The sequence below is a fragment of the Rhagoletis pomonella genome, unplaced genomic scaffold (assembly GCF_013731165.1).
Source record: "Rhagoletis pomonella isolate Grant_MI unplaced genomic scaffold, Rhpom_1.0 Rhpom_scaffold_00011, whole genome shotgun sequence".
NCBI classification, from domain to species: Eukaryota; Metazoa; Arthropoda; class Insecta; order Diptera; family Tephritidae; genus Rhagoletis; species Rhagoletis pomonella.
This window is the reverse complement of record NW_023458565.1, coordinates 4,334,273-4,346,728: the sequence shown is the minus strand read 5'-3', so window position 1 is coordinate 4,346,728 and position 12,456 is coordinate 4,334,273. Positions and strand designations below refer to the sequence as shown.

Genomic DNA, 12,456 nt, shown 5'->3' with positions numbered 1-12,456 from the left:
CTCGTTTATATTCTATGAAAAGAAAATTTGCTAAGTCCAAACAAAGGTCCGGAAGTTCGATAACGCCAAAATAGTAGGAAATATTTAAAAAAAAAAACCAAATCCCTCTTATTTATATGGAGTTTCATTTTGTCTTAAGCAGGCAAACTGTTGTATTCAAAGTTTTGCGAAATACATACTTGAAGAAAATGGCTATAAGAAGTTGTTTTCTCTCTTGTTCAATTTTTAAATTAGGGCTTAGCAACTTTTCACTCTAAAAGTTAGCGATATATTCTGCCTGATCACCTTCACCTAAAATTTTGATTCCGCCCATAGTAAATACATGGAAACCAAAAGAGAAAAGTGAACCGGTTTGGGAAAAATGAAACTCCTGATAAGGCCGATTGATGCTCATTTACGACACTACATTTAATTATAGTGCCGCAATAACCCTCGCTTAGAGCGCCTAGTCGATAAGAACGCTTTCACCCATGAAGTGATTAATCTCCGGCTTAAAAAAAATATTGATGCAACAGTTAGTTTTTGATTAAATAGCTATTATTGACATTCGATTTGTCAACAAGTGCAGATACATACCCTAAAGCTTTAGTTTAAAATAAATGAAAGATTCATTTTTAATACAACGAATTTTCACTCCGAAATATACCTACACAGATTAAGCCCATGCATATAAATTTGTATGCACATATAGTATGCTTGTATGAAAACTTGCAAGTAGGCATATCGATGATCGTCTGCAATACCGACACAACTCAATCCTTACTTAAGCTAGTAGTAATCATTATTAAAGTAAGTATTAAAGATTAGACAAGGATTAGAGACATGATGCCCTTAATAGTAGTAAGGGCTTTGCTTTTTGAGTTATGTTGTTATTGCAGCGGATCATCGATTTGTACATAGGTACATACAAATATATGTATGTATATTTACGATCATCATTCAAATTTATTAATATGGCAACAGTTTCTTTGTAGCATTAACACTTTATTTCGTCTGCTATTTTCAGTCACTGATGCAGTTGGTCACTGATTAGCACTCTACAGCGGTGTGAACTCATGCCAATAAACATCCGAAGCAATATACCTGCAACAAGTCTGAAACGTTATTCCTTTATTTCCTGATTTGATGTAATTTTGCCGAATAATGCAGCAGGAGGCCATGGAGGCGGAGGGCTCTACTTATATGCTGGTAGAAACATTGAGTGTTATTTGGAAAAATTATCTTAGTACCGGCGATGACCGCGAAGCTAAAGTGCGTTTAATACATACTTGTTGCTTACTTAGTGTCGATAAAGTTTTTCTTATTTGTTTTAGTTACATTGGATGGAATTGTTTCTGTTTTATTTTCAATACGTTGAAGAAGATGCTTTACAGTCAGAAGTACTTATAAGGTAAATGCAGTTATGTTTATAATAAGAATTTCGATGAGAAAATTTTTCTTAAATGATATAAATATAAATATATAAATATTAATCCGATGCTTTTTGCATAATTGAAATCCTTTAACTCTCTTCTTATTTCAGTTTGTTAAATAATATTCCAGAAGAAACAACCTCATATCTCTTGGAGACAGTGTGCTGCATCATAAATAAGTCTCACTTATCAATTTCTTCATGTACAGCAGAAAGCAATAGTACTGACCTAGTACAAGATGAGATAAGCAAACTCAAAAGCGATGTGAATTCCTTTCCGAACAATAAAAGTTTTACACCGGTAACGTTTGTACTAATTATCTTTAAGGTTGTAATATAATTACTAAAATAATTACTTTTTTTAAAGCTCATACTAAATGCACCGAGTGACTGGAGTAAAATAGTTGCCCTTCGCAGCTTTCTTACACACAGTTTGGGTAAACATTTGCTTCGATTTTTATTGCGTGTGGATACCAAGGTAATAACTTTAATTTGAACAACCAAGCAATTTTTTAACTAGCACAATTTCTACAGCTCATCGCTTCACAAAAAGGCCTTTGCACTTTATGTATCAAACTGTTCCCGAATTGTAAATGGAACACAGCAGACATTAAACTAGACTCTTCCCCCTCCATATTAACAGTCATCGCTAAGATTTCTCCATTTCAGTGCCCAAACTTGCGAATTAATCGTACTACTACAAATAAATCACAATTTGAATCACTTTCATCTCAACAAATTGAGAAGGAACTTGATGGTTTTAAAAGCAGTATTGCTAGCAGTGATGAAATCGCTTTCTTGGTGATACAACTAATGTCAAAGTGCGTTTCAAATGAATGTGAGGATAATCTTAATCCCCAATCAATATCAGTGCTTTCATTAAATTTTGCATTGGAATGCTTATGTGGCAGTGATGAGATGTATAGCACAGAGCAAAATGCCTGCAAAATTAAGTATGAACTTCTGCAACTTATAATACGCTGCATCAACAATATATTTAATGCTTCTTCCGGTTTAACCGCTGTACAATTTCAAAACGTATTCTCAAAGTTAGCCACCATCTTACAAAAACATGCTATAGAAGTCGTAAACCCAAAGTCTGGAAATTTTGCCGATAGCAGAGAGTCCGCTTCAAATAATTTTAACATTGAATTTCTAAGTGCGACCAACTATGTACTGTTTTACATCCTCCAAAATATCATAAGTCACCTACACAAATTGAAAAGACCGTATCATGATTTGGGTAGCAAAAGCAGCTTGAATGATTTTAAGTTCGTTGATGAGAATGTGATTGATGTAAGCATTGAAACATTCCAAAATGTGTTACAGAACCTAAACACCAATACTGATGGAGATGCCGAAGCGTCAGTGCTCCTTATGCTGACCTTCAAAGCACTTATTAAAATAATAGATCAGCTTTTCAAGAATGATCAACTCGTTATGAACAATTCTATTCACCCAATCGGTGGTCACGCACGCAGAAGGCGCCACCTTTTTCGGCAGGTACATTGCTGGTCGTCACAAGCACCAACATTAAGCTGCTTCTTTCAAGGCACTTTACTAAATTTGCTCTCTAAAATCTCTGTAGATATGCAAGAGTACGCTGTACGTTATTTATTACGTATTGGTATTTGCTGCTGCCACTACACAATAAATACCTATGCCACATGCTTGGATATAGTTCTAGCTTTAGCTCCGAAATATCAAAATTACATTTATAAATTTTTGCATCGTAAAATACTCTGCACTATTTTTTCTCATGGTGGTCTCAATAAACATCAAGCAGAAAACTGTGCTAAATGTGATACAAAATTAAAATCGCCAGAGTTTCGAAAGGAAGTTTTGCAGCTCTACAAACAACTTCATGAAAAACTCGTTAATGGTAATGAAGAAATCTGCAATAAATTGACTGCACTTCAACTTTTGCTAAAGCATTTAAAATGCATATCAGATACTTTGAACAGCGACATTGCTGCAGGTATTCTGGCCGAACTTATTTTACCCGCGTTCCGTAAATTTAAATCGGATATACTGAAAAGCCGAAATTCGAACAAAGCACCATCGAATGAAAAACTACCGCAATCCATGAACAGAAACTCACCTATCACTGCGTCAGCCGATAAAAACGATGAAACACCAGATGCCACATTGATTTGTTTCGGTATTGTACAAGATTGTTTGAATATTTTCGTTGCCTATTTGGAAATAGATATACGTTTAATAAAAGCTTTCTACAACGAAGAAAATATATCACATTTAGAGGATTTGTTTGGCGAACCGACACTAGTTCATAGCATATGCGACCTCATTAAAATCGGCATCGATAATATGGCATTTTTGGGGGAAAGCAGTAAAGAACAAACTGTGTTAAGCCAACGTCTCATTATGCTGCTATTGAAAAGTGGTAGAGAGCACGCTTTGCAGTTCAATGCACTACTCGACTATTCAAATAATTCAGCTGCTAGCAAAGATAAGAAGGCAGAAGAACCAGACATATCACGTGCGCCCGATATTTTGTATGCTGCCGCCTTACAGTGGTCATTTACATATGAGCTATTCCAAACAAGTCAGTGCTTCTTTAACGCCTTTTCGGCGATATATAATTTAAATAAAAATCAAGGTATGCCCATTGACCACGATGATTCAAACCCGCAACGTACAAGTGAACCGGATTGCTCACCAAATGCACTTTGTAACGACAAGGGGATTGACGACATTTTGACGCTAAACTATAATGCATTGTGCACTTTTTTGCAACTTTCACAACGAAAATCTACGATTGCCTCTAAACCCACACGCCCACATTATCACATCAATACATCAACATCGCCCCCAATACAAAGCACAATGTACACAGTAGACCCCGAAGCCATTAAAGAAGACTGTTGTTTGTCAAGTTCACTGGAAACTTTGCTCTCAAGCATTGAGGTAGATGCGATGCAACAAACGGTAGACTCAGTTAGTTTATCGATTGCATCGAATGCGGCAACAATTGCCGGTGTAAACGCTTCATCGTTACATGGCATCCAACGCTTGCCGAAGGGTGATAGCACTTCTCAAATAAGCTTGCATTTATCTACAGAAGCTTTCAATTTATCATTTTTGGATACATTAAAACACCATAAATCAATTCACTTTGAAGATTTGTATGCAACTGAGACGGAGATTGGGGATTACATTGTAATTTACGACGTTCGCAACCAGGTCAGTTCACATGCTGTTCACAATTCAGCATTATCCATAACAACAGCGACGTTAAACGCTTCCAGTGTCGGCACACTAGCCAACACAACTGTGTGGAACTGTGCCGCTGATGCGCTTTCAACATCAACGGTGGTAGTTGGGCCGGAAACTCGCGCAGCGGTACTAAATATTGGGACAAGTATAATCGGGAAATTATTTAGTGTCATAGGTTCGATTTTTGGTGGTGCTAGTTATGCAAATTCAGTAAGCGATTTAAATAACAGTACAAAAGAAGAGTGCCTAGGTGAAGGCATCGATCCGATACTTATTTGCTTATTAGAATCAAGTAGCGATAGCAAAAGGTATCTTCTACGATTATTCGAAGCAACATTGGCAATAGCAATTAAAGGTTTTAAACAAGAAGGAGGTAAGTAACATTTTATTAGACTCCCAGATAGTTAAATTTACATCAAAGCATCAAAGTAGGCCTTTGATCTAGCTAAGCTTTTATTAAAATAGTAAATAGCTAATTATGCGTAAAAATGCTGCTCGAAAAAATAAGTTTTGACCCCTCGCAAAAAACGACTGCTTTCGATTTGAAACCTCTCATTAGGAAACTCGGAGTCATCGTAGTTTGTGTACCATCGTCGCTCTTTCAAGTACTACGCATCTAGTGTATCAAATGCCAGTACCCTCAAGAATTGGCCAAATTCATTCATACTATACATCATATGAATTATGGAGGTCTGCCCAAATTTCAGTGTGAAAGCACACAACAACAAAACCCTATTTCCTTTTTCACGCACACCCTAGCCACTTGCAGAAAGCTTCGTGCGAGAATAAAGGTCCGCAAGCCGTAGTTAAAAACTATATTCTCGTAGTTGCAACATACCAGAACACTCAACAAACATCCACTGAGACATTGTGCGAGTCAGCCTTATCCGGAACTGCCTAGATTTGTATCTGGCTAAGGATTGTAACTCCAGCAGCATGCTCCAAAAACCTTTGTGAAATTTATATGCTGTTAAAACAAAGTAAAGCTTTGCGGACGCTTTCCACCAATCAGCGTGGAGTGGATGGATCTTCTACGAGATACGAGGTACACTTAGCCAAAATATGTTCGTGTTGGAGTAAGCGCCAGAAACAAGCTATCCCTCCTACCAAAGTTGGTAGCATATCGTCTATCCACGTATGCTTATCCAACTCTTCTGCCCTAACTGCAGGTGCCTAATGATGAGTGAGGCAACCAGGTGCCTTGTTCTCAGGCTCTCTGATTCGGATGTAGAAGATGAGAACTACTGAGAATCCTAGTCCCAGTCAAGTGCCACCATTGTTGCATATGTAAAAACGACTTTTGTTAGAACGTATGGCTTTCTTTTCCTACCGGGTAATTATTTGTGGTTTCAAATATGGTAATAGCTCATGCCAACATCCAGGCATATATACATAAAATGTACTATGCATGCATACATATGTCTGCAATAGTAAGAATGTTTTGAAGCCATATTAGTGATTGCTACGACTAATTCGACAAAAATTATGTTTATAGCCCAATGCTTAGAACTTGAGCTGAGTACCATATTTTTATAGGGAGATACTTTATTTGCATTCCTTGTTCAATAAATCTCAAAAAAAGCTCTGGGATGAGATAATCGCAAAGCAATTTGTGATTTATTATTTTTTTTCTAAATTTATAATTTTTTCATTGAATGGAATTGGCTATTCGACATTTTAGTATTTAATTTTGTAGCAACCATATCTGCTTAATCAGTTAAAAACTTTCTAGAGGTTGCATATATGTATGTACATACTTCGTAAATTTCCTTACCCACCAAAGCAACGGCAGCTGAATTATCTTTACATTGTACAGATGACTTCAAGATAAGAATATTTTAATTCTCAAAGCAGTGTGTGATCTTAAAGATTAAAATAATCTTATCTTTTCTATTACAAATACATATCCTAACAGTGTAAATAATAAGATAGATTCAACAATAATATGAAAAACTTTTTACATTTTAGCAGAAGCGATGGATAGGCATTTATTGAAACTGAAATCAGTGATATTGAAAAGTGCTATATCCAACTGGAGTCAAACGCACACAGAGGAGCGTACGCGCGAAAACGCCGTGGTAAAAGCTTTGCACAGCCTCCTAAGAATAGCAGAGCAATACTCTACCAGCAAAGCCCTTGCAGATTTCAATGAAAGCACCGACCTTGATAATACCGCCAGTGAGGATGCGGCTTTACAATCGACTCTCCGTCCGCGTGCGCGATCTTTTACCAGTACAAAAACCCATGGCAAAAACAGCAACGCGACCACACCACGTACGCCTGTGCCAAAGAGGCCGATCTCCGGCGAAAGTTGCGATGCAGATTATTTTTCCACGCGAATGTCAGTATTCTGTGAGAGTGAAATGGAGCTCAGCGAGAATGAGCACGATGACAACTATATAACGGCGGACGAGGGCTACGAAGCTGATGGCGAGATACCTGAAATATCTGAATCTGAAACTGAGTTGGATAAGGCAGAATTTTGGAATTCATTTCAACCAAGTTCTCGTTATCGTACACATCTGCTACACGATGGTCTTTGTCAGTTGGTAGTTGAAATTCTTATTGAGCTGTCAGAAAGATGCATCCACAATCCGGTGGGTTGGAGTGACTGTTTGGTGCAACTGGCAAATCGTCTATTCGTAATTCGTGCTCATATAGGAGATTCACTATTTTTACTGCGTGGCTTTGCGCCAGTTTTGAAGTGCGGCGATCCACGCCTGAGAGGTTTGTATCATAGATATAGCGGTTGAAATTAGTTGCAGCAGTTAAAACTGCTCTACATGTACTAAATATTTACTTTTTAGAACTTCAACAAGCCTTGCTAGAGTTAATTATGGACATAAACACTCCTGAAGTTATCTGCACATATTTTAATATCTTATCCGCCAAAAATCCGCCTGTGGATCTTCTAATAAGATATCTGAATCATAAATGTGGCAGTAAACTGAAAAAGCCTCAACCCATGGTCGAATTGGAATTCCCTATGGCGATCGGTAAGATTTTTTTGATAGTAAATTTCGGCTATACTTTTAATTTATGTATATTCCATAGATGGCAAATGCACTTCAACGAGCGATCAACGTTTAACAATGGAAATCGATCGCATTCGAAATCAACATATAAATGCGCAAGCCACGACACCATTGTCTCGTACTCCTTGTATCATACCTATAACCCATGCCAGACTGTGGGGCAATGACGGTTTCACACTTTCGTTTTGGCTGCAACTGAAAGGAACAAATATTAACAAACCCTCATCTTTAATTGCAGAGGATGACCAGCGCAGTTCTCTCGAAAACAATCTGGTAAGCCAGTGTAAAATGATTAACTCTGAGTTGGTTATATATTCTGATTTTTCTTATAGAAAACACACATTGTTTCCATAGGCACCAACCAAGTAATGTTAAGTGTTTATGTTGATAGCAATATGAAGTTAGTTTTCGAGACAAGCAAGCCGAATGCCGAGATCCAAACGCAAGCTCAATCGCCGTCAGAGCCAGCAAACGGGAATATGGAAGAGAAAAATCAATCCTCAGCAAAAGATGCTGTTACTGATTCAAAAACTCCTACTCCTTTGGTTAGGCCTACAAGTGCATCCACAAGTCCATCCACTCTGCGAGTTGCTTTGAAACAGACTAAGCTTGTGATTCTTAACAGCTTTAATAACATGCATCTTTTCAAATATCATAACCACCATCATTCGTATGAGAATTCTTCTGTTGAGCTGAAATTATTTCGATGTACACGGAATAGCTGGACACATGTCGCATTTGGAGTATGTGCTCATCAAGATCATTTAGAGCTAACAGTTTACATTGACGGTGTGGAAGAAGATGTTATAAATTTACATTTCCGAAATATCCGAAGTTCCATAAAAAGTCACGCCTTCCAAATAATATGCCTTGGAGACAGCGCATATTCAGTTATAAGTTCCAATGGCTTGGGTGATAACACAGAATCGCAACGGTTGAACTCTGAGGGATACCCAATACCCTTTAGCATATCTAACTTAATGCTATTCAGTAACAAATTTGCAGCATGGGAAACCATAGCCAACTTGACGGCAATGGGACCGGACTTTTCAGAGCTTGCTCCACTTCAAGTTAACTCCTGGCAGCCGAATTATGGATTTGTAAATTTAAGTAAACTGAAAAAAGCCAATTTTGGTAGTGTTGCGGAATCAATTAAACTGTTGTACGAAGCTCGTATGCTATCCTATACAGCAGAGTCTCCAGATATTGTGATGGGCTATAACAATGAATCAAAAGACGGAGGCGTAGTCAGTGGTGAGTTAAATCTATTGTTTTTACATCTTTGGTTTTTGCATCTTGGTTTAAGCAGGGCTTAATTTCATTCGGCATTGCAACGCACGTTAAGTTTTTTAAAGTTGTACACTTTTAGCACTAAATATTTCAGGCAATGGACAAAATAATTTTTAAGCAAAAACCCGAGTCAAATCCTCATATAAAATGTAGGAGTATCGTTAATTTCTTCATGATCCAAGGATCGGAACAAGACCAAATTATTATGGTGGTTGTTTTTTTCATAAAAAAAAAAGATATTCGGTTCTACATTAGCCGGATTAACATCGAGCACACACTCCGACTAAGCAAAGACCATCTCACAGCAGCAACCCTCCATTTTTTTCGCCATGGGAACATGACCTACCAGCTAATATCTTGGACCTCAGTCCGCTACAACAGCTGCAATGACTGGTGTCACCTGAAAGACCACCCGGTCCGAGGCCAGCGCGTCAGGCAACACAGGCACCGAAGGCATAACAAGGAGTGCAGGCGCGCAGTGTCTTCTCACCCCGCGCGTAACCATCACCCGACCGCAATCAATTAAGCTATTACAGTTTAATAGCAACGGCCTACAAAGTTAGATCGCTGAGAAGGACGATTTCATGAGATGGAATAAAGTCTCAGTCGCGGCGATCCAGGAGAGCAAACTCTAATCCGGCTCGGGCTCGGGCCTTCAGAATCAGGACGAGTTCAACGTTCTCCGAACAGATCGCCCCCTGGGGTCGTCCTTATATTGCATAGCGCGGTACAATACCGGCTCATTATCTTCATGGAATTTCAAGGCTTGGTCATCAAGTCGGTGGATACAGAGCTGGAGATCGTCAGCGTACTTTCCACCCGCCCCCAGTTACCCAGCTGGATACCATGCCAATACAAATGCGCTAGATGAACTCTGGCACTCCCATCTGAGCAATGACCAGCGGAGTCCAGAGCTCGCTGAGCAAATTGACGACTCCACGTTCAGCACTGTAAACGAAGAAGGCGCGGGTGCTTACTACAGCTCGCCAGGCATAATAGCCAGTGGAGGTCTAATAAACTGCATTGGATGGCAACCAGTGCTTACGTTCACATCATACCATCTGCCCATAGTAGTCGCAATAGACCAGCCGAGAGATTTTATTACATCTGAAAACCGCACGGTCCATGAACACAGTGAAGTCCTACCGGGACGGTTTCACGGAATTGACCGACCGCAAACTCAATGCTCTTCCACCACCATCATGCGCGTGCATAGCTGAGCGCAATATCTGCAGGATCATTAATGCAGCAGCCGCCAGCTTCATACCAGCCGGCAGGATTGCCAAAATTCGACCAGGTTTCCCCCGCAGAAGCGTTGGGAGTCGCAGACGACCGTGATCCCGGCGATCTACGTGTATCAGAGATCTCAATAAGGACCTTAGAGACCTGGTCAATATACATAAGCGGAAAACGTAGAATGAGCAATTCAAGACCTGCAATCTCTCTAGCGGAGCAAGCAAACTGTGGACCACATACAAGTCTCTTGCCAATCCGACGAAGCGTTAGGACAATGTTGCCCTTACCACCACCACAACGTCGGATCCACGGGCGTGCAGACGCTTCATCAGCCGGCAATTCGATGCACACCCACAGAGAGACAAAGCTCACCGCAGTGTGCTGCGTAAAGCACACAAACTCCGACCCCAAGACACACCAACGTGTTTTACCACAGAAGAGACACAAGCACTTTAGGTCCTGCTGAAAAAGCTGGGACCTGCAAGAGTTGTGTACATCATTGAACTCGTACAGATCTCTCTCCTATCCCCAGTGACAAAAACCATGAAAGCACTACTCCTCCCCACCCTGACGAAACATCCTAAGCTAGCCGAACATCAGCATAGATTCCGGAAAATACACATCAAGACTACAGTATCACAATGCACAGGCCATCACCACACTCATTAGCGAGGGTCTGAACCAACGTCGTCCTTGTGATCTGTCGAAGGCGTTCAACATGGAAACCACGCGACCCTCTGCCAAAACGTCCTGGAATCGACGCTTCCAGCTCAGATGAAGCGGTGGATAACCAGCTATCTGTGTGAACGACAATCATCAGTCGAATTACGTAACGCCAAGTCCAAGCCGCGTGGAATTAAAAGTAGGGGCCCTCAAGGCGACTTACTCTCCTGGACACTATTCAATCTCCACAAAACTCCCTCCGTTGTCAGCCGGAGTCAACTTGGTTAGCTATGAGCCGCGAAATCTTCACAACATGGACCAAGGACATCAGCCTCTGCTGCTGCTGACACAGTCTTGCAAGTCGCTAGCCGGCCGCATCTGGGTAGCCGAAAAATAGGGTTTGCTCGCTACCTACAAGGCGATCGGCCGGTAAACTGTGCAGCGCCAGTGTGGTCGACAGGAACGAGCGACACGCAGTAGAGAAATCTGCAAATATGTCGAAGGCAGTCCTGCCTTCGGCCACAGGCTGCCATCTCATGTCTTCCGAGCATCACCTCCGCGAAGAAAGCCAGATGCTGGCAGTGAAAGAACACAACACCATGTTGTCGAAGCAATTCCTCGTGGAATGTCACCATGGAAATGATCCCAACAACGCCCTGATTCGAAACGATCCGCCCCCACGACACGTGACGACACCTGCCCGACTGGAAACCAGGACTCGAATCGTAACATCCGTTCGCGATTCGAAAGCTATACGAAAGAAAATTACGTGATATCGTCAGTCGTATAAGCTGAATGGTATAAAGAGTACGTTCACGTATATCATAATCCGAAAAATGTGTTTTTACGTGACGAGTAATACGATATCGTATGTGACGATTCGAGCCCAGACGTCGAGCCGTACATAGATCATCCGTTCGAAACAGCGGCGCTCAACAGCCGACTCCTGCCCATAAATATAGAAGAAGCGAAACTACTGAGAGAGACCAGATGCACCCTGGACAATTCCGTTTTTCGTGGGGCCACCGACTCAGCAGCTATCTCTCGCGTTGCTGTGTACTCTGTTGACAATGGCGGCTGCATGCGTGAATACGCAGTTGCAGTCTGACCTCCTTGGCGCAGGTGGTAATTGCCGAGTATTTGCTCAGGGAGAGGGTTAGGCTCCTTGCGGTGAAGAAGAGAGAAATTCGGAGACATAGCCGTTTATTTTGGAGTACAATTCATCAATTCCATTACCACGACAGCCGGTTCTACGTACCAAAATGACTCGGGTTTTACCCGACCAAGGGCTGTTGTTTCGGCGATTTAACCCCGTTTAGGTCAAAGTTGTGTTTCTGCCATGGAAAAGTTTCTCATAAAATCTATTTGACGTACGGAGGCGGGGTAAAACCGTAGGTCTCTCCACTTGCACAGCGTCAGGTATATCTTCATTAGAATCCACGTATAAATACAAGACAATTTTGAAGTGATACTTCTAAATCCAGTTCGGAGATGTTTGCGTTAAAGATTTAACACCACGTACATATGTATATCAATCGATAAAGATAAAGATAAAGATAAAGATAAAGATAAAGATAAAGATAA

The 12,456-nt window shown here is 40.6% G+C and overlaps 1 protein-coding gene across 1 annotated transcript in view; it reads left to right on the top strand.

Annotated features, from left to right (window-relative positions):
- Window positions 1–1,006: 1,006 nt before the first annotated feature.
- The window catches only part of LOC118747108 (lysosomal-trafficking regulator), a 41,423-nt gene continuing 29,973 nt past the window's right edge, over window positions 1,007–12,456 (top strand). The window contains exons 1-9 of the mRNA XM_036481099.1: window positions 1,007–1,251; window positions 1,314–1,390; window positions 1,523–1,712; window positions 1,779–1,889; window positions 1,946–5,021; window positions 6,617–7,375; window positions 7,456–7,644; window positions 7,703–7,956; window positions 8,016–8,937. Of these exons, the coding sequence (XP_036336992.1) occupies window positions 1,144–1,251; window positions 1,314–1,390; window positions 1,523–1,712; window positions 1,779–1,889; window positions 1,946–5,021; window positions 6,617–7,375; window positions 7,456–7,644; window positions 7,703–7,956; window positions 8,016–8,937 (5,686 nt within the window). The 5' untranslated portion in view covers window positions 1,007–1,143. The remainder of the gene's footprint in view (window positions 1,252–1,313; window positions 1,391–1,522; window positions 1,713–1,778; window positions 1,890–1,945; window positions 5,022–6,616; window positions 7,376–7,455; window positions 7,645–7,702; window positions 7,957–8,015; window positions 8,938–12,456) is intronic.